The following is a 23,948-nucleotide window of genomic DNA, read 5'->3' on the forward strand; positions in this document are numbered from 1 at the left end:
ATCCACTATAAAAATAATACTACCTTTACTACTGCTACTTCTATACTATAAACATGTAAGAAAAAAAGTAAAAAAAACTTATGTTTTTCTACAATTTATTTATAATATCAATTTGATGCAGACTATTAAAATAATTCTAAATTTTTATTTCCAATATATTTTTAAATATATTTTGAATTTTCCCTTCTTTCTTATATTTTTGTTTTTCTTTACTTCTCTATAAAATATAGAATATTTATGGCAATATGCACATATATGTATTGTATACGTGCGCAATATCCAAATATGTAAAATTAAAAAAATTGTATTATATGTATACATAAAAAATTTCACATAATATAATATATTTATGTATTTTATAAGCATAACAAAAAATGTACATAACATTAGCTTATAAATGGTCTCTATAAATTGCTGTTAAGCAACGGGAAAGTAAATCTGCTTTTGCATGAAATTTTATGCATATATATATATATATAATTAATGCATATAATATATGAATTTAAGGCACATGGGAAAAAATATTCCCCTTTAATATTAGTATTAATAAATTTAAAAAATTATATCTGTAAAGTTTACAAAATAATAGTATAGTATTTTATCTAAAACAACGTTATATATCTTATATTTTATACATAAAAAATATGCACAAATAAGTTAAAAATTTCCCTATTGTTTAAAAAAAATAATGGAAGCATTTTCATTAAATTCAAAAAAAATAATTAATAATAATGGTACATAGAATTTTGTATACATAAAACAGTGGTAGAAAATTAAATGTTTTTAAAAAAAAATTTTATTTTACAAGCTTATCATTTATCTACGTTAACATTCACGTTTTATTAATTTTTAAAGTGTCAACATATTTTCATTATTTTTACATATATGTATGTATTGTTTATAATACTATAAGCAAATGAAATTTGGTAGGTCGTGCATACAATTCGTAATTCAGGGATATATACAAATATATTTTAATGTATAATTAAAGAGATTAAAAAAAATATACCATATATTTACAAATAATTTGTGATATATATAATAATATATTTTTTCGCGATTTTTTGTTTATGCTCGTATAGAGAAACCTGATTTCAAATTTTGTTATAAAATTAATTTTTATTTATTGTAGCGTTAATATAGCTAAAATATATATATAATATATATTTGTTATTTTTAAAAATTTGTTAAATTTTTATACTAAATTTATTCGTCAATATGCCTGGTAGCACAAAAAGCGAAACTAAATTAGAGAACGGAATACGTATTAGTTATAAGAGCGATGCTTTAGATTACGTCTACAAAGCAATTGTTTTATTTGAGACGCATGATGAAGTAATATTATCAGGGGTTGGTAAAGCCATAAGCTCAGTTGTTAATGTAGCTGAGATGATAAAGAGAAGAGCAAAGGGACTTCATCAATTTACCCAGTTATATGAAAAAGAGCACATAATTAAAAGGTACGCCTTTAATTTCCATTATGTTATGCATATTATAATGTGTTAATTATTTTTTAAATCAAATTTTTTCATTTTGAAAAAATGTAGCATCTTTTCCATTCACGTTATAAATATTTAATTATTTTTTTTCTTTATTTTTATTTCCAAATTTAAAGAGAAGATACTACTGGTTTAAAAAAAAATAGTAAAAATGACGACAAAAAATCAGGAGATGAAGAAGAAAGTGATAAGAATAAGGAATCTTCTAACCGAATTATTGAATTTAGTACAACTGTCCCATGCATGAAAATAACTTTGTCAAAAACTGGTGAAAATATTGATAAAGATCAAGTAGGTTACCAAAAACCATTAGATGATAAGGATGTTAAAGCTATGACACCCGAAGAAATATTAAAGGAAAAGGCTTATAGAAGAAGATGTAAGTTTTTTTCATTTTTCGTGTGTAATGACAAATTGTATATATATATATGTGTATATAGCCATTTATTTATTTTTGATCTATCTATGATTACTTCATACATACTTGCCCCTCAAAGGCTAAAATCCTCATTAAGATATATATTCTACATATTTTCATTTCTTGCATTTTTTCATTTTGTAACCTTTATAGATAGGAGAGGTAGAGGTGGTGATAGATATAGGGGATCCTATAGAAGACAATATTATGACAATTCCATGTGGAATAATAGAAGATATGAAAAAAGAACCAATTAAAATAATTTTGTAGCTTAATTTTCATAGCATTGAAAATAAGCAATATGAAGAAGACTCCTATCAGTATAAACTCATATGCATATATTTTTTATTATTTGATGATGCTTAGAAATTTAAATATGTGAATTTTGATTATAAAATGTGTATGATATACATATAATGACTATTTAAATAAGTTCATTATTTTTATAAATAGTTCTTATTATGTTACGATGTAATTTTGAAAGAAACCCCAAGTTAAAAATGTAAAAAAAAATATAAAAATATAAAAAAATCGAAAAAAAAAATATATAAATTAAAAAATATCGATATGTGAATGCATGTATGTAATGATAATCCTTTTATTTTTTTGATGTTCTTAATGCATAGTGAATAAAATTGTGATTTTTTTATTCATATAAAACATTATATTAAAATAACAACATTTCTATACTTTATTAAATTTATTATAATATTTAAACATTAAATATATATATCATTTAATGATACTTACGTTTTTGATTAGTTCACGTAAAAAAACAAGCAGATATTATATATATATTCTACAACAATAATTAGTAATTTTTGTAATATGTGTATAATAGAGGTTGTGTTATCTTTTCAAATTATTTATTTTACTTTTTCTTTAAATTAGGGAAAGCGTAGTTAAAAAATATCAATAAACAATTGAATTATTCTTTTTTAACTCATAAAAGTTTTACACTTTCATGGAATAATAGTGATGAAAAAAATGAATATAAAACGCTATGCATTTTTATGAATGCAAATTTATTTTTACTTATTTAATTCGAATAATTTTAAATGTATTTTTTTTTTCTTTTCCATCCTATAAAAATTATTTTATATATGTATATATCATAATTCATCCCGTATGTATATATATGCATACATAATTTCCATAAATTTTTGTTAGGGTATTATTTATTTAATCTTAGTGGCATGTAGTTCTTTTTTTGTAATGTATAAATAAATATTTATATATGTTACATAAATACTAAAATAAAATATGCAATGCATTTTTTTTCGTTTTTATAAAATCGTTGTGAATGGTAAAACAAAAGATAAACCATTTTAACGACGTTTTAAAATCCTTACAAAAGAAAACTTAACGAAAATCAAAGCATGCAATATGTGTTTATATATGCTTGAAATTATGATATAAAAATAATAAAAAACATATCATATGCATTCAATAAAGAAGATTAGCATATCATGTAGCTTGAAGAAAAAGTATATATTTATATTATATATTTACTGTGCTAATTATTAGACTTCAAAATTGAAGGCATAAGATAATTTATATAATTTTTTTTTTAAATGCTTACCATTTATTAGAAAAAGAATATTAATAGAGAAAATGTAATATAGATAAATGATATTAGTTTGATATAAAAAATGCTTGAATCATTGGTTGAAAAATTATTAAACAAATTTCTTGCACCATATGTTGAAGGCATTGAAAAGAATTTGCATTTGGGTGTTTGGTCAGGAAACATAGTTCTTGAAAATTTACACCTGAAACCGCAAATAACCGAAATATTAGACTTATCTTTTAAAATCGTACATGGAAGTATAGGCCAAATAAATATTCAAATCCCATGGAGTAGCCTTGGGAAGAATCCGGTATGTGTGTTTATTAAAAATGCACACATATATGTAAAACCACGACATTATAAAAAAAGTGAAAGTGTTTTAATTGATGAATTGCGAAAAGCAAAAATGCATAGACTCGAGTTATTAGAAGAAGAAATATCTCTAATTAAGCAGCAAAAAAACAAAGAAAAACCAGCTGAAAAATCAACACTTATATTTAAATTGTTAAACAAAATTATTAATAATATTCAAATCGATATACAAGATGTATTTATTCATTTTGAAGATATTGAAAGAAACTTTTTCATTGGATTTATTTTAAAGTCTTCTTCTGTAAAAAATTTAAAAAAAAAAGATGAAAGATCGTCTGAAACGAATAATGATTCGGAATCTAAGAAATTGAATCATATTATTGAATTTAAAGGGCTATGTATTTATAGTAATAGCAATACAAATAAAAAAAAAAGAGAAAATAAGAAAAGTAAAAAGAAAGTAAAAAAGGAAAACGCAGTGAAAAAAAAAAATAGTAAAGATATTACTCACGAAACAGATCGGATTAATAATAATCCTACAAATGATTATTGTAAAAAAGAAACCCAATCTGATACTGAAAAAAAATTTAATGATAAAAATAATGGAGAACAAAATGGAGGTTCAGCATCACCAATAAATGCTGATGATAAAAACTCATCTAAACAATATAATAATGATAATATAGATTATGAATATAAATTGAATAATGATCATTTCGATAATGATGAAGGAAATGATTATTTAAAAAAAACGCTAGCTAATATAAATTTATTTTATAAATCTGATGATCATAAAATGTTAGATTATAATAATTTTGAATATTTAATTAAACCATTTGATTTAGTTTTGCCTGTTGAACAATCTAGTAATAAAAAAGAATTAAAAGCTCGATTAGAAATAAGTGATAAATGGGAAGGTATAACATTAACAAGAACTCAAATTACAAAAATAATTGAAATAATGAGCGAAGCGAATAATTCCCGAAATGAAATAAATAAATTATTATTAAAACATGCATCTACTGTTAAGTTAGATGTTGAATCATTAAGAAATGAGACAAAAAACGAATTTATAAACTTGTATAATAGAATTTTAGGCGAAGAATATAATATATCAAAAATCGAATTAACAAAAAAAGAGCAAAATCGATTACAAATTTTATATGATGTGGTTGGTGTTAGACATTTAGCTAAATGGAGATTACAATGCAGAGATACATTAGAAAAAATAATAGAAGAAAAAAATTGCAAAAAAAAAATTTTATATGATTCTATATACAAACAGCAATCTTGGTGGTCTTGGGTAACAGGGAATAAAAAGGATATTGAAAATAAAGTGCAAAGCATTTTAAAAACTGAACAAGATTTTATAAATGAGCACGAGTTAAATATATTACAAGAAGCAGTAGTAAATGAAGATAATTATGATGTAGTTATTCCAACAAAATACGATTTCCAATTTAAACTTTCTAATTTTTCTATTAATATATATGATGATAGTAAGAAAAGAAAATATATTATAAATAATAGAATAAATAGTAAAAATGATGGTAAATTTAATGAACAAGAGCAAGAATGTATAAAGGGAGCTTCAAATAAAAATAATGAAAAATATAACGAGAATATTCATATGAATAGTGATTGTAATAATACTGCAAATAATTTAAATAATGAATTGTGTTTAAGTGTAACTAGCGAAAGCTCATTAAGTACTAATTCAAAGATAAGTTCTCTAAACAACATGCACCGAAATAAAAATAAATTGAATTATAACGAAATAAATATATTGTCAATAAATTTTTATCAAATATATTCTTCTTTATCATTACAATCAGTAGTTGATCATAATGATAATGATAATTTCCAATGGAAGTTTATAATTGAGCTACAAAATTTTGTAGCAAAACATAGAAATCAAATATTTATGGAATTTCGAAATACAAAAAATGTATTTTCACATAACATGAATAATAAAGAAAATATTTATCAAAATCCGATATATCACTCCTTATTGTATAGTCAAAGTTTATGTGCATATTTAGAAATCAACCATTTAGTTACCGAAAAAGGGAATACATTGTCTACACTTTTACGATTGAATCCATTAGAGCTATATTTATCGCCTTTACTTATAAATAATATTTTATCATTTACATTCCCCTTAATGGATATAATTAATAATAAGGATATTAATTCGACAAGAAGGTACAAAGAAAAGGTAGAAAATGCACTAGTCAAAGGTGAAATCGGAGAAGACGAAGAAATAACTGAAATAAATGAAGTTGTAGAAGACACTGAAAATGATGAAGATAATGAAGAAGCATTATTACATATTAAAAAAATGGAGCAATCAGAACTAATTGAGGGGTTGAAAGAAAAAGGAGAAAATGTTTATAATAGAGCAGTTCAACATTTACCAGAAATGTTCGAATTTTATATTCATATATGTGGTCCAATATTACATTTTGACAATTTAACAAATGGTATAGTAAATCTACATTTAGGTAATTTAATTGCAAAAACAGAATATCCATGTGCTTATAACAAATTTAATTTAATATTTGAGTTTAATGAAACCCAAATAACATGTTTGAAGACATCAAATTTTAATCATAATAAATTGGAATGGCATCGAAGAAAGCCTAAAGATAATAGTAAAAATACATATTCAAACACAGAGGGAAATGTATCTGAAATAAAGGGATTGAATGATGGTAAATCATTTGATCGAGATGCTGACCAAATAAATAGTGGTGAAAAAGAGGGCAATAGTCTGGAAAACAACTTTTGCAATAATATAAAAGATAAATATATCGAAGATGATAAATTTTATATATTACAACCAATTCCAGTTAAGGTATATGTTGAGTACGACTTAAAGATATTAAAAACGAATATAATATTAGATGGTATATTTTTTCAAATAAATCCTGATGCTGTTAGTATTATATTAGCAGTACCAACATCTATCACTAGATATTTGACACGTTTTTATTCTAAAAATAAAAAAGAAGATGAATCATTTAAAAATAAACGAAAAAATAATGCCGAAAAAAAGTGTATCGATGGTAAAGGGGATGAGAATGTTGAAACAAATCCTCAAAATGCATGTGAAAATGATAAAATAAAGAACAATAATGTGAGTACTAATTTGTTGGATGATAATATTAAAAAAGAAGAAACACAATTAGAAGTTTGTAATATAGACAAAAAAAATAAAACTGAAGAAGAATCGTTTTTATATGATATAGATTTTTTGATAAAAACTTCATCTTTTTCTATTAAAAATAGTAAGAATTGCGATATACTTAAATATGAAGCTTGTGGTATATCATACAAGAATTATTTTCAGAAAAAAAAAAAAATTATAAAAATAGAAATCGAACAATTATGGATATGTGACCCAAGTAATAAACAACCAATTTTTTTTACATTAGCCAAAAATATAAATTCAAAAGATGCATATCCTTTTAAATATATTTCAGCATATTTAAAGGAGGAAAAATACAATAGTCTGAATAATATGAATACAAATGATATGACTAAAATATCAAATAGTAACAAAATGTTAAACGAATCAAATTTTGATACGAATGAAAAATATGAACATGGTGATAATAATAATACAGGACATTTGGAGAGGTTTCAATCTGCTCAAAGATTAGAGGAATTTATGCTATCGAATAGTAAGCTTAATGAAAATAGAAATATAGAAAACAATAAATTTTTTGAAATGCCATTTAGAAGTGCAAATAATTTTGATCATAAAAATAACAACGTTGATGGGAATAATGATATTAAAAACAAAAATAATAATAACGAAATGAATGACAATAATAAAAATGCAAATGTGAATGCAAATTGGAATGAAGGGAATAAAAATTGCTACCCATCTTTATACAAAGAAATGATGGATGCAGATAAGTTCGATTTAATAAATAATGAAGAAGTTGAAAATTTTGATAATTATGAAAATGATAAATATATAAATAAAGAAATAAAAAAGTATTTTAATGGAAAAATAGAAGATAATGATGATGACGATTTTATGGATGCTATAGAGGAAAAACAATTGTCTATAAATTTACAAATTATACAAAAACATAATGAAAATAATATTGCGCAAATACATGTTGATTTTATCGTAAGTGATATTGAATTACACTGGAAATATAAAACAATAAAACAAATTTTTAAAACAATGAAAGAATATAAAAATATATTGCAATATGGTATAGAAAAGGATATGAAATATATAAAAAATAAATTAAAAAATGAAAAAGAATTAAAAAACTATAAAATGTTTATTTCTGAACACACTTTAAGAAGTGTTCAAGAGACCTTAAAAAATGTAAAAAATTCTTTAAACATTTTAGACATAAAAGCATCTACACAAAGTACAGAATCAGGGAACAATCAAAATAATATAAATGAAAACAACACTGTTGAAAAAAATGAAACAATTAATCAAGGAAGTTTGCAAAAGTATCAGCAATTTGAGCGCTTCCCTGGTGAGAACAATAAAAAATTAAAGGATTTGAATATTTTTAACGAATACAACAATAAGGAGAAAAATAATGTGGAAAATGAAAACAACGACGTTATTCTTAAAAATGGATTAAATGGTACACTTCCCAAATTATTTGGAGAAGAAAATTCGTATGTAAAATATTTCTTTAATTGCTATGTAAAAAGTGCTTCTTTATCATTTTGGGAAAAAAAAAAAATTTTCTCAAAAATCCAAGTGAGTAATATATTTTATGAAAACAATATATACTTAAATTTTGATCAAAAAATGTTTATAAATATTGAAAAGGGAATTATTTCTATGAATGGTAAAAATATAATTTCTAACAACATTAATGACTATACATATGATTTATTTATATCGAAAAAACGAAAGGAATATATTGATGAATCTGGATATATAGAAAATGATATTAACAATGTAGAAAGTAGTAATCAAAATATTTTGAGTGGAAGTTCAAAGGACAATATAGGTTACAATGATGATGAGTATAGAACCTTGAACAATCGAAAAAATAGTAAAGATACTTTTAACTATATAACAGTAGCTAATTTGCCGGACGAAATAAAAAAACGGAAAGAAACGATGACTCCTAATAAGAAAAAGCAATTTTTATTTGTTGGAAATATAAACGTTTACAATGATAAAAGATATTACAATATATGCATGATGTGTGATATTTCAGGAATATATTATATTTTTTATTTGCGTGATTTAAGATTATTTTTAGAATATTTAGATGACGGTATATTAAATGTTTTCATTAGTAAATCGTATAAAAAAGTTGTACAAGTTGCTCAAGAAAAATACTTTTTATTTCAATTCACAATTGTGGATCCAATTGTTATAATCCCAGAGGATAAAAATATAATATATAATTACAAGGGTCAAGTAAAAGATACTTCTAAGTATGATAAAGATACAAAAAATAATGAAAATAATAGTAGTAATAATAACAATACTGACTTAAATAACGAAAACAATGACAATCGAGGCAGTAATAATAAGTGTATACCTTATATTGAATCGTACTTGAAATTCCATTTAAGTATGTTGAAATTTAAAAATGCTTACACCAAAAACTGTGCAGAAGAGATTGTATTAAGGCAAAGAAATGAAATAAAACAAAGGAGAATGAGAAAGGAAAAAAAACGAACAAAATACAAATTAAAAAAAAAAAAAGTGATAAAAAATAGTAATGATCAAAAAGTTATCAGCAAAGGGGATAATGAAAATGCTGGAGATGGTTTAAGTAATGATGAAGGAAGGAATAGCGCAGATAGTAAGCATAAAAAAAATAAACACGTGAAAATAAAAGAAGATAAAGGGGATTGTGACTTAATTTTAGGCAGAAAAAGTTTAAATAATGAAATGGATAATAGTCAAGGAAACAATAATATTAATATGTTTGATTCAAATAAAAAATATGATTTTACATTATATGTTGATTTGCTAGATATAGAAAGTATGGCGTGTGAAAATGGAGGGAGTAAAAATATCGAAGGGAATATTTTACACAAAATTGATATTGGATTATGCTTATTAAGTAGAAAAGATGAAATTTTTATATTTTTTAATGGTAAAGATTTATGTTTAGATTTAACTGTTTATCAACTTAGATTTTTATTAGATATAATAAATGAAAACTTTTGCTACAAGAGTTATTTCCCTATGTGTTTTATATGTGATAAAAATATTGACATCGATAATATGCTAGATGCTGAATTATTCAGGAAAGGGAATATTGCTTTAAACAATTTAAAGTACAAAGATGTAAATATTAATAATAGTAATATAAAAAATGATGAAGAAACTGATGAAAAAAAGCACCATATGACAAATAAAAATGATAAAGTTTCTGAAGATAATACTAGTGGAAATAATTCGAACTTTAATACTGAAGAGAATGATAATAGCGAAATGAAAAATAATAATTTTATTCTTAAAGATACCAACAAAACTGATGGAATTCGAAAAAACGGAACAAAGTTTTATGCATATATAAATTTAGAGAGTTTAAAAGTAAAAACCTCTTTTGATAATAATATCCCTGTTGCTATAATTACATTTCAAAACATTAGTATATCTTTTGAGTTAATTCTTTTGGACTTTTATTATATATATTTTTTCAATTTATATAGTACATCTTTGTATATTGATGATGTTAGAAATGGATCGGTTAACTATTACAAAAGAGTTGCTTATTGTTGCATTGAGAATGAGATGAATAAAAAACGAATCAATAGGACTACCAAATATGTAGGAAATGTGAAACTTCGTGAAAGGAGCTCTGATTTTGTTTCTCATACTGCTAGGGCAGATAGAGATCAGAATAATCATAATAATAGCAGTAATAATAAAATAAACTCGAACTCTAGCTGTGCAATTGAAAGTGGGACCTCGATAAATGGTCAAAGCAATAGGATTATTTGTAATGGCGCGAATCAAAACCTCGATGAAATATACGAAAATAATAATTATAAAAGTTTACTAAATTATGTGTTTGATAATAATGTTTTTTTAAATGAGAGAAAAAAAAATATAAAACAGAAAGGAATAAAAATAAAAATAAACTCATTTATAGAAGATTTATTACTAAGTATAGAATTAGATGATGCTTATATTTGTTGCTTTTTTGTTATATTTATAGACATTTATAAATTTTTATCAACTGGGTTTAATCTGAGTACATTGCATTTATATCCAAAACCATCACCCTATATTGTATCTAACAAATATTATAATAATAAGAATAGCAACATAAATAATAGTATAGATAATGGAATGGAAAAACTGGAACCAGAAAATAAAGAAAAATCAGGAAATTCACAATTACCTGAAAAGAAGAAAAAACCTAAAAACGAAAAGGAGAATATCAATTCAACAAAAATTTTAAATAAAGAAAGTTATATAAAAGAACTATTAAAAGGTGATAAAAATCAAAAAATTACTAACATAAATGAACTATTAAAAATGGATAATAAACCTATTCATATAGACTTTAAAGTAAATAATGGAAATTTTATTTTATTTACAAATTTAGAAAATGTAAACCATCCAATAATTATGTGGTCGAATAATTTTGTTTTTTCTTTTTCGCTATCAAATGGATGTATCTTATTTAGGAAAATATATGCAATCGATAGTAAAATTAAAAGGATTAATTATGTGAATAATTCTATAAGATTAAGCACAAATACGATTTCAAATTATTCTAGTATATTCAATAATAATAATAAAATGGACAGTATAAACGTTTCTAACCTCCTTCACAACTACCATAAGAAAAATATTTTGTTATGTGAAAATTTAAATGTAATTGGTGAAGCTATTTATGAATCAGTTGATACAAAAAAAGAGAACTATATAATAAAAAAAAATATAAAAAAAAAAGATCATCCTCAATTTATATCTGTTTTTGAAATTGATTTAAATATAAGTAATTTTGATATTAGACTATCTAATGATGATGTTGAGATTTTATTAAAAGCTTCGTCTACTTTATTTGGTGATGTACCAAGTGCTTATACAAATATTGCAATTGGCACTGTTACACCTCCTGTTATATTTATACATCGAAAAATTAAAAGTATATTTATGAGAAATAACATTTTTTTTATAAGTAAGGGTATGAAAGGAAAGCACGATACAATAAATGATTTGGAAATAACAAATTTGAATAGAATTAGGAAAATAGAAAAAGTTGGAAAAAAACAAAGAGATATATTTGAAAATAATTCAATAGTGCCTGGAAAAGAAAAAAATGAATTAAAAGTTAGAGATGATATAATAGAAGATTTTAAATATTTTGAACGTATAAAAAATAATGACTGCTCAAAAAATTTAGCAAATGGGAAGGATAAGAGAGAATTAATATTATCCGAATCGAGTTATAATAATAATATGGTTGAAAATTCTGCATACAATGGGGAATATGATTCATCAGCGTATTCTAATTCTATTGATTCTAATTTGTGGTATTTTGAAAGCAATACCTCAGATACATTACATTCGAAAATATTTACAAAAGAAAATGAATCGGAATTAGATACAAATACTACTAAAACGAACACATATAAAGATATAAAAATAAATATTAAATTGAATAATGTTAAATGTACATTTATTAACGATGTCAAAAACGCTATAGTTCCAATTATAAGGATGACATTTAGTATGGATATAAAATTGCGTTTTTATACAGATGAATGCTCATATATTATAAATTGTTTAAATTCGAATATAGAATATTTTAATAATTGCATTGGTGAGTGGGAACCATTTCTGGAAAAATGTAACATATCATTAGATGTGCATAAAGTATTACCAAGTGATATATATAGTGAAGATATTGAATCTATTAGAACCCCTATTAGTATTATAAAAATAAACAGTGCTAAAGCTTTATGGTTTAATATTACGCCGCAGTTGGTTAATTTGCTTTTTATGTTTGTTCCAGTTTTTTGGGAAAAGGTTCTTAATGGGTTAAAAAGTAAGAAGGAGGCAAATTCAATTAATCAAGAGCATATGCAAGAAAAACAAAACGAGAGCATTATGGAAAATAACGAAATTGAAGAGGCTAGTAAAAAAAGGAATTATGATAAGGGTACTTACGATCGAGATTTGGAAAGATTGTTATACAATCAGGATGATAAAAATAGTGTAAGTATATCAATTCACACAAGTACAAATAACGAATATGCCAGTGTAATGATTAATAAAAGAGAAAATAAGAAATCCAAAAGTATATATGAAGATTCTTCATCTATTTTTGATGTAATTCCCGATGGTGCAGATGAAAATAAATCGATGGATTTTCATTTAGATAGTTTTTTGAAAAAAGAAGAAACTGGAGAGGCAATATATCCAATCGAAGATAACTCAATTATATATTACGTTAATCTAACAAGCGATTATTATTATGCTTTTGTTATGCCTGATCGCAGTAGCGAAGATATGAAATATGACTGTGGGCGAACAACGATGATAAGAAATGGGCATGAACTGAATACGCGGCAAGATACAGTTAGAAGTTATAGTAATAGTAACAACAAGAAAGAGACCCTTGATACACACAAGGGAAAGAATAGAGATAGCTACGATAAAATGAACGTTGATTTTGAAAATGGAGAAAAAAGAGGAGTGAAATATAGATATTATAATAGTATTGAAAATGAGGACATTGACATAAGGCGATATTTACCAGAAGTATATACTAAAATAATAACTACTAATGAATTAATATCATTAGACGAGCTATTAGTAAATGAAATAGGTAATAATACATTAATAGAAAAAAAAGATTTATACTTATATTTGATACCTATTCCTCCAACCAATATAGTAAATACACTTCATGAAATGTTTATTAATATAAGTAAACGAGATATTGTTTTAGATTTAATGATAACAAAAAATACTCAAAAAACTATTGAAAATTTATTATCATACAATAATTTAAGGAATAGTAATGCTAATAATATTTTGATTGAGAATAGAGGTAATCTAAAAGATGGTTTATATTTTAAGGATTGCAAAGGTAAGGGAGCATACTACACAGATATTGCGTCTATTATTAGTGGAGAGAAAAAGAATAAAGATGATATAAATATGGTTTCTGAAAAATTTAATAAGGGAAATAAGTCGGTTGGCTATTTAGATGATACGAGCAGTAATGCTCCAACTTATGAAAAGATGGAAACAGAATTAGCAAAAGGAGAAAGTCATTCATCTTGTTTAGGCGATGATTCTTCACTTAAAGAGAAGCGTGATAAGTGCATCGAAGGAGATGAAAATAATGAGAGTGGACAGTTAGATAGTGATAGCGAACTTTATGAGGAAGAATATTATAGCGAAATAAGTAATGATGATGAGGATAGTGAATGGGATAGTGTAAATGCATATGATGGTTATGATAATAATACTGCTTTTAATATTATAGAAAAAGTTAACAAAAACAATAATATATATTACTACTTTAACAAAAAAAATATAAATAATATAAAAAGGAAGTTGTATAGCAATTCAATATTTTCAGCTAATAAATTTGTGGGCCCATTTTTAAAAAATTCAGAATGTGTGATGATAAATTTAATTAAAAATAGTTGTACTTCACTAAATACAGCATTGAAAAATAATAATGTAATTCATGTAATAAGTCCAAGCGATTATGTATTTAACGAAATTGGAGAAAACAATGATAGTTTTGGTAATATGAATAGTAGTAATAATAATATTAACAGCAAGAACAAAAAATATAATGGAAAAAATAAAATGGAAAACAATAAAAAGGACAGTAATAATTACGAAGCTATATTAAATAAGGAATATATCAACCAAGAAAATAAATTAGAACAATTAAACGAAGAAATAAACAAGCAAACAAATTTGGCATATAAATACAGATCGAAAAATAAATGTCTACCTCAAAAATCAATGTTCGAAACAATATGTGAAATAATATCACCTATGCCTAATTATAAAATATTATTTATGTCTTCAACGGTCAGAATTATAAATAAATGTGGTATACCATTAGAATTTTCATTTTTTGATACATTGAAAACTCCTATTTTATTAACATCATTAAAAAACAGAACGATAGACTCCAGCATATTATATCCTAATCATAGTGATTCATTTAAAAATTATAAAGTGTCAAATAGTTTAAATATTAATCCCAATATTAAAATAATACAAAAGAATACAAACTTAAGTTATACTGTTATATTAAATCATGGATATTTACTTTCCCCCCCTGAATGTGTATTTTATGGCCAATCCCAAGTATATTTATCATTTAAGCCTGTAAATTTGGTTAGGGACAAAAACGATTATTATTACATATCAAATGGAGCTAATATCCGAGATACCAGTAACAGTATGGAAAAGTGTAATATTGATGATACAAATGAAAATACTAAAAGAAGTAGTTGTACTGCTTCTAACGAAGACTATAATAATGATGAATATTTGAGCCCATCAAATTTTGAAAAATGGGAAAATGAATTATCTGATTGTTCTTATATTAACATAGATAATGGATGGTCTGACATTTTCAGTTCAGATATATCACAAGGAACGTATGTGAAAAAATGTAAAGTTGTTGACAATAGAAACATGAACGAACGAACTGGAATAGCAACATCTACTATTAGCAGCAGAAGTAGTAATAATAGCTATTTATATTTTTTAGTAAAAATTGAGCATAAAATAAGTGCATTACCAGCAGAAAAAAACATAAGGATAATTACAATATATCCACATGTTAGTATAGTGAATACTATTCCAGCGTTAGTAGATATTATTATGACTTCTGAAGCTACAGAGGAAACACAAACTAATTATATTAATGAAGAGAAGATAAGAATTGATATGTTAAAAAATAAGAAAGTTAAATTATTAAGGCAAAGTAAAGAAATAAGTTCTTATTTAAATAAAATAAATCATGTGAAACAAAACAATTCCGTTAATTCAAATACTTCAAAAGCTTTAGAAGCTAAACGTATGGTAAATAATGAAAGAGTATATATACATGAATATAATAGATTAGAAAAGGAAATAGGAAATATTGACCATGAGATAAAAATTTTGAAAAAAGATTTAGCAGCACGGGCATTGAATAACGGATATGTAAATAAACGATTAAATCCATTTTCTATTTTCTATATATATGAAATAAAGAAATATACGTGTCTAAATTTAAAAATGAAAATTGGAAATTCTCAATGTGAATGGTCAGATAGAATTCATTTAGATGAAGATGATGATGAAACAATGGCAAGATTATCATTAAATTTTAAAAAATTTGCATCGATTGAAGTAGAAATAATTAAAAACTTTAATGGATATTTTAATTCGTTAAATAGTATATTAGGAAATAAAAACCTATATATTTTTTCATTACCTAGATGTTTTATTGATAGAACAGGATTAGGTATTAAGGCAATAAATTCAAATAAATATTATCCTATAATTAATGGAATAACGTTATTAGGTGATAATTCTCAAATTGATTTATTATTACCTCATAAAACATACAATAATAGTATTGATGGTATTAATAATAATGGAAAAAAAACAAAACAAAGAAATAATTTTGATGATATTTTTAATGATTTTAACTATCCTGTTCCTTGTGATAACTCTTTAATATTATTTAATGCAAATTTACCTCCTATTGGTAGTTATACAGAAACAAATGTTGTATGCAATAATTTCTATTATACTTTTTGTTTGAATACAGAAAAAATAAAAACTACAAATATCCCATATATTATAAGTAGAATAATTACAGTTGTACCTCAATTTATTATTAGTAATAGGCTTCATTACCCTCTTTTGATTAAGCAGTTTCAATTAGATCAAATCCAGGGCGTTAGAGAAAATGACACATCTCCTTTATATTTTATCAAAAAGCATAACGTATTATTGTTCCAATTTAAAATGTTTGAAATGGGAAAAAAGAACAAAAATATAAATTATATTGAAAGCAATACTTATAGTAACAGTGGAGCTGGTAGTTATGATAATAATAAAAACGAAATGAATATAATAAATAAATCTAGCAAATATAGTAAAAATATGTTTTGGTCATCTGTAATATTCCCAAGTGAAAATTTTGTTGGATCAAATTATATGGTGCTTAACAACGGCGGAGAAAAAGACGAATCTGATGTATATGTTATTACTTGTATACCTAATATGGGTACTAAAAATATAATAATAGAAAAATTGGAGAAAAAAATAAATAAAGGATATATAGCGTATAATAATTCTAGCTTGGTTAAATATTTAAAAATTAGAACATTTCATGATGATGCCCATAATTTAAAAATTGGAAAAAATGGTAGCAATGATGGTACTAATAAACATTTGGATAAAAATCTTCTACTGAACAACTTTTTAAAAGCTAGTGATATGGAACATTATTTTAATGTTGAATATAATAAATATAGTTTTTTAGGTTGGGTAAACCCATTTATATATATATCAAGAAATATTCAAATAGAAATAGTATTACATGATATGAATATAATACCTAGAAGCCCGCTTATTTTAAAATTTGCTTCATTTAATTACTCTCAAAAAACATATAATATTAACTATTTTAATATAACATTTATTATTTCTATTGAATATATAGAAGATTTAATAAGTATAAAATTGACTCATAGAATTAATTCACCAAAGGGATTGTGTGATATTAATGAGATGAATATTATGGGAAAACATTTAAAAAAAAATTATATAAGCACTGAAACAAATACCGATAAAAATGTTTTGGCTATATCAGGGTTTAATTGTGTTGTGGATGGAAATGATAGAGATGAGAATGATGAAAAGAAGTATTCAACTAAATCATCTGAAATAAAGTCATATAACAAAATAGAAAGTATAGACAAATACGAGATAATGAATGATAATATTGGGACGCAGGGCATTGGAAATGTAGCAAATAGTAACAAAATAGGTAGAGATATCCCTTCTTATAATAAAAATAGATATATAGAAAAAAAAGTAATTGAGCAAAATGAATATAATTATGTTATGAACATTTCCGAAAGGGGAAGAAGTAGATACAGTGTCGAAAATAATAATAATAGTTTTTATAGTAATAGAAAAGAATTAATAAAAGTTATTAACAATACATATAAAAATGTCCATGTAATATTAAACCTTACACAAATTGGGGCAAGCATAATATCTAATATATTAAAAGAAGAAGTTTTTTTTATTGAGTTATCAAAATTATGTGCACTATTTTATATGAAAAATGAAGAAGAAGTTATTGATATAAAAATTACCGATGTTCAAATAGATTGTCAATTAGAATCATGTAAAAAATGTGTACTATTAGCAAATAGAGGGTTAAATTTGGATTCATCTTCTTCAGGAAATAATAATAATGGAATAGTAAGTAATACTGGAAGAGGAGATCAAGGAGGATTATATAAATTAAGAAATGGAAGTACGTCATATAATGAAGAAAATGAAAGAGCTGAAGCATATGATGAGGATGGTAATCGATATGGTTCCAATAATGATGTATTTTCCAAAAGTATAAACAATAATGATGAAAAGACATTTTTAAACGTATATGTAGAAAGATTATTTATATCACATAATGATGTTATATTTAAGAAAATTCAAGTATTATTAGATGATATAGAAATAGAAATGGATTCAGAAACATTAAATGGTATAAATTTGCTAATGGCTGAATATATTGAAGGTATAAATATTATACAAAAGAAAAATTTACTATATGAAGAAATTCAAAAATGGACTGTACTGCCAGTATATGTAAACTATAAATCACCTGATATTCCATTAGCTATAAATATCCAGTACATGCAAATAAATAAATTTACGTTAATAGTTTGGTGCTCATTTTTATTAGATAAAATGCATATGCTTAGTGACTTACTTAGAATCGGACTAAGAATATTAATGGTGTCAGGAAAGTTAGAATTATTAGGTGCACCAGTAACATTAAATCAAGAAATTTTTAATGATATTCGTGTAAGTATCAAATCATTTTATGCTTTATTAAAAGATAAATATAGTCACTCCATATTAGCTTGTCTCGGATTTATTGTTGGGTATAGTAGTTTAATAAATATACCTAAAATTCCATTAGAAATTGGTAGAAACACTATTGGATTAGCCGTATATGCAGTTGACAATGTTAGTGTGGGTATTGGAAGTCTATTATCGAATCTTACATTTGATACGGAATATATTAATAGAAGACAAAAAGAAAGAAATTTTAAAACGAATACTAATATGAAAGAAGGTTTATTAAGTGCTGTTAAAAATATAGGGGAAGGAGTTTTAAGTTTATCAAATATTGTAACTAAGCCAATTGAGGGTGCACAAAAAGAAGGAGTAGGCGGATTTTTTAAAGGTATAGGTAAAGGCGTCGCAGGATCTTTAGTCAAACCATTAGATAAGGTAGGACAAGCTGTTTCAGATGTAACCCGAGGTATAAAAGCAGAAGTTTCAAAACCAATAGGTGGGTATAAATATAAAACAAAAAGGCATAGAAAACCTAGAATGTTATGGGGTGAATATGGTAAAATAAAAGAATATAACACACAAGAAGCTGAATTAAGAGAATGTTTGGGATTGAGGTTTTCTGAAAATATAATGAAATGCTTAACTATACATAAACAACAAAATGACCCACCTTCGCATTATGCTTTACTATTATACCCTAAAGTTATTATTTATGCAAATTTATATGCAAACATATATCCCAATTCTTTTTCAAATTCGAAAAATAATAATGATTTTGCAAATGATAAAAAAGGTGATATTGTTATATGGTCTATTAAAATTGATGAAATTTCAGAAATTAGAGCATCGAGCCATGGTCTCATAATACGAACTACTAATGAGAATGTCAATAGTGTTTATAAAATACCTTGCAATAATGCTTTACTTATTAATAAAATATATAGAGAATTACATAACTCAAAAAATTCTATCAAATCGACAATTATATTGGGTAATAGTATTTTGTCTTTGCGTCCGCCCTTATAATATGAGGACGATATAATGATGGAGGAAAAATCACCAGGAATATCGTAAGATTATATCCTTTATGTATACATACCTATACAAATAAATTTTTCTAGAAATATGCAATGAAATATAAAAATGCTGCTTGATTCGGCATTGTTCACATTTTCCTCGCATATTTTTTATCATTATTTATTTTTTTCATTTTTTTCCACATTCTTTTTAATTAAATTTTTTTTTCACCCTCAATAAATGTCTCTATTTAAGAAAGATTCGTTGTGATTAATTTGAGTTAAATGGTATACAAAATAAAAAACACATGTTCTATAATATATTATTATACCCCTTGAAAATATATATTTTGTTTTGTTTAAATGCTGGAAAACTAACTGAAAAAATGGCATAGAAATGTTTTCTCAGTATGCACATTAAATAATAAATGTATGTATATATGCATTCATGTCACAAATGTGAAGAGAAGTATAACATTTATGGGAAAAAATAATAAAATATGAAATTTTAAAATGCAGTCAACATTTTTGTATAAAAATATTATTTTGGAGGCAATAATCTATTTGTTAAAGTAGGGGATATTTTTAGTGGTGTTGCAGCTATTTCTGTTTATATTATTATTTTTTTTTTTTCATTTTGCCATTTTTTCATTTGCTATATCCATCAAATGATAATAATTGCTTCACTAAATTTGCAAATTTCCTATATACAAATATCTTGCTTTCACAGTGAATTATTCCGTTTATTAATTTTTTATTTATTTATTTATTTATTTATTTATTTTAATGGGCCAATTTTTTGTGGATTATTATGCAATAAAATTAAAGCGTAAAGAGTGAGGCACAACTATCCCCGCATAATGTACGAATAAGCATAAATATATATACATAAATAAAATATGCATTGCCAATACATGTAAATAATACCATATTTCGTACATAAACGTAATTATATAATTGTTACTACTGTGGGTATATATGAATGAGCATAATGGATAATTCTTCCCATATAGAAAAAGTAAATTCGGCGAGAATGAGAAATAGTAAAGATTATCAAAGAAAAACGAATAAAAATGAATCAAAATTTCGAAATTTTTGTGGACCTACTAAATTTATGTTAGATGTACCAAATATAGATGATGGGTTGAAATTTTTAAAGCATGAATTGGATAGTAGTATCCTTGATTTTAGTTATAATACAATGTTTTTAAATGAAAAAATAGATCGATTAAATGATATTGAAAGCAACATGCGTATGCCTATGGAACTACCTATGTTGTATTCATTAAATATGGAAAATGATGAGGATATTGATAAATGGATCAAGGACCAAAATAAATGTGATAAAGAAAACGATTTAAAAAGCAATAAAAAATGTAATCATATTCATTTAACTGAAAAAAATAATGAATATTTTTCAATGATTCCATTTGTTTCTAAATTTGAAAAAAATGATTTTGACTTATTAAATAAAACTATACCTAATTATATTAAATATGTGAAAAATAATATTTTGAATAATGAATATAAAATAGGAAAAAAACATATGGGAGATGATATTCAAATTGATAACCCTGACAATGCGCTAACAGGCGAGGTCGATAAAAGTAACATAAAAAATAGCAAGGTTCTGTATAATCACTATTTTAAACACCCATTTAATAAATTTACAAAAGTAAAAAATATATATCCTATTATTCCACATATTTCTGGGTGGAAAGGTAAATATGTGCAAGGTGTTATGGAGATAGAAAGCGCAAATAATATGATGGTTATTAAAAAATGTGATAATAATATAAAATCTGTAAAATATAATGGTCAAGGAAACGACAACCAAGTAAATGATATTAATCAAAATGATGATACAGAAAATAGCAGAAAATTGCATCTCATTTTACACTTAGTTGAAAAAACACGAGATAAGCATGTATATGGGCTGTATAAAAACCAAGAAATCGATGAAAATAAAAAAGATAGGAACATAAATATCCATGATATGGACAATTTTTTGAGTGATGGCGTTTCCAATGAAAAACAAAATGATGTAATTGTTGACAAAATTGAAAAAATTGAAAATGGTCACAATGTAAAAAATAAAAAATCCACTAAGAATGACGCGAACAAAAAGGAAAATACTATCATTACAATGACAAACAGCAAAAAGAGAAAAATAAGCCTCAGCAAATTTCTCATAAAAAAACACATTTTAAAATTGCAAAAATTGGAAAAAATAAAAGCAGAAATGATGACATCTGGAATGGTAGTTGAAGGTGAAATAAATGAAAAAAGTGATTTATTATTTAAAAAAAATAAAGGGACAGAAAACAATGGTGTTGGAAATTTGTTAAAACAGGATGAAAACAATGTTGATAAATTTGATGAAAAAGAAAAAAACAAAAAAGAGGATAGTAATGAAGATGATCATAATAAGGAACAATCTGATAAGCAGGTAGAAGAAGTATATGAAAATGTACAATCCTTCAAATATGTGAGAGATTATAAATCCCCTTCATTTTCTGCAAATGAAAAGGATCAATTTTCATATATACTTAGCTTTTCAAAAAAACATAAATTAGCTTTTCTATTACCTACTATATCAAAAAAAATTATTTTTTCGAAAACTGGCCAACAAAAAAGAAACAAATTTATTATATTAAAAGAATGAGCCGTATAGATGATGGTAAAAATGGAGAAATACGATACATTAATGTATAACTATGAATAATTGTTTTGATACTTGGGGACATTCTAAACAATCGCAGATCGACATATTTAATTTTAGAAAAGTTACATATCTATTTGCTTCATATTCTTTCTTTTTTTTTATTGACAGAAATAAGAAAAAGGGAAATTCGAAAATTATTTATTTTCTTACAGGCAATATAAGCTATCCGTCTCTGAACATGCGTGATATCATTGTTGTTTCGTTTTTTTTTTTTAATTTTTCACTATTTGCTTCATAGTATATTTCATTACATTTTTTCCCATTTTTTTTAAGGCACTAGGCCTCTTCTCCAAACATATCTTATCAAAAGAAAAAATCATGCATGTATTTCCAGTTAAATGCATATTTTTGTCTTAACAATGCTAATCCTTTTCCTAGTACTAAATTAATTTGATATTTATACGCAGGATAAGAAGACAATAATTCTTCATATTTGCTTTTTAAAAATTCGATATGTTCATTTATATTTTGTATTTTAAAGGACGCTAAAACATGCGTTCCTGCTAAACCAGTAGATCGAGATGATTGTTCTAATATTTCATTAATATGATCACGTAAATCTTCCAATATAAATAAAACATCAAATAATTCATTAATTTTTTTTTTTTGATCGATTATAGACTTATCATTTTCATACCCTTTGATTTTTTCTTCTATATCATTTAATCGTCCTTCCCAAATTGGAACATTTAAAACCAAATTTACTGAGTCGTTCCAATTGCTTGTTATGATATTGTTGTACAAATTTTCCATATCTCCCTTTAACTCTTCTTTGCCTTTCACATTGTTGTATAAATATGTAAAGTAGTTTCTTTTATTGCCAGGAAAAAAAACTTTCTTCGTATTAATTTGATGACTATTAATGTTGCCACAATTATTAATTTTGTCTATTAAGTAACAGTATCCCCTATTTTCTTGAATATATTTATGTCCCTTACTATAAGGTGTATTTTTTACTCTCTTGAGATGCGCATATCGAAATGATGCTATCATTTTTTATGGAGTATTGAATATGTGATAAACACAAGTTGAGAGGGGCGTGCCGAAATTAAATAAAATCCTCTCAAAATTGATGAGAAGTGTATTATACTATGCACATGCTTATTTACGAGTACATGCCTAAGCGCTATTTGCTAAATTTTGTGATTTTTCATAAGAAAATTTATAGTTTGTGTGTGGAGAATATTACTAAAATACATAGAAAGCTGAATGAGAAAACATGGAAGAAAAATAAAAAAAAGAAGATAAATAGCAATAAAAAATATTCTCTAAACACATCGATTTTAACTACAATATTAAAAGGGTATTTAATTAATTTATTTTTTGTTTTAAGTATTCGAATTCAGTATTGCACGACTA

General features: G+C 24.5%; 4 protein-coding genes across 4 annotated transcripts; 3 read left to right on the plus strand and 1 right to left on the minus strand.

Annotated features, from left to right (window-relative positions):
* Window positions 1-1,218: 1,218 nt before the first annotated feature.
* Window positions 1,219-2,174, plus strand: PBANKA_1359200 (DNA/RNA-binding protein Alba 2, putative; the record flags this gene model as incomplete). The annotated part of the gene is made up of 3 exons (XM_034567231.1): window positions 1,219-1,460; window positions 1,616-1,878; window positions 2,071-2,174. The coding sequence occupies 3 exons, from the start codon at window positions 1,219-1,221 to the stop codon at window positions 2,172-2,174; spliced, it is 609 nt and encodes a 202-aa protein (XP_034423748.1).
* A 1,395-nt stretch (window positions 2,175-3,569) lies between these two features.
* Window positions 3,570-19,874, plus strand: PBANKA_1359300 (VPS13 domain-containing protein, putative; the record flags this gene model as incomplete). Its single annotated transcript, XM_034567232.1, has 1 exon — window positions 3,570-19,874. One exon carries the CDS (start codon window positions 3,570-3,572, stop codon window positions 19,872-19,874), a length of 16,305 nt encoding a protein of 5,434 aa, XP_034423749.1.
* A 972-nt stretch (window positions 19,875-20,846) lies between these two features.
* Window positions 20,847-22,529, plus strand: PBANKA_1359400 (conserved Plasmodium protein, unknown function; the record flags this gene model as incomplete). Its single annotated transcript, XM_034567233.1, has 1 exon — window positions 20,847-22,529. The coding sequence occupies one exon, from the start codon at window positions 20,847-20,849 to the stop codon at window positions 22,527-22,529; it is 1,683 nt and encodes a 560-aa protein (XP_034423750.1).
* Window positions 22,530-22,892: 363 nt separating this feature from the next.
* Window positions 22,893-23,582, minus strand: PBANKA_1359500 (conserved protein, unknown function; the record flags this gene model as incomplete). The annotated part of the gene is made up of 1 exon (XM_034567234.1): window positions 22,893-23,582. One exon carries the CDS (start codon window positions 23,580-23,582, stop codon window positions 22,893-22,895), a length of 690 nt encoding a protein of 229 aa, XP_034423751.1.
* Window positions 23,583-23,948: the final 366 nt, after the last annotated feature.

Source organism: Plasmodium berghei (genome assembly GCF_900002375.2).
Source record: "Plasmodium berghei ANKA genome assembly, chromosome: 13".
Classification (NCBI taxonomy): Eukaryota; Apicomplexa; class Aconoidasida; order Haemosporida; family Plasmodiidae; genus Plasmodium; species Plasmodium berghei.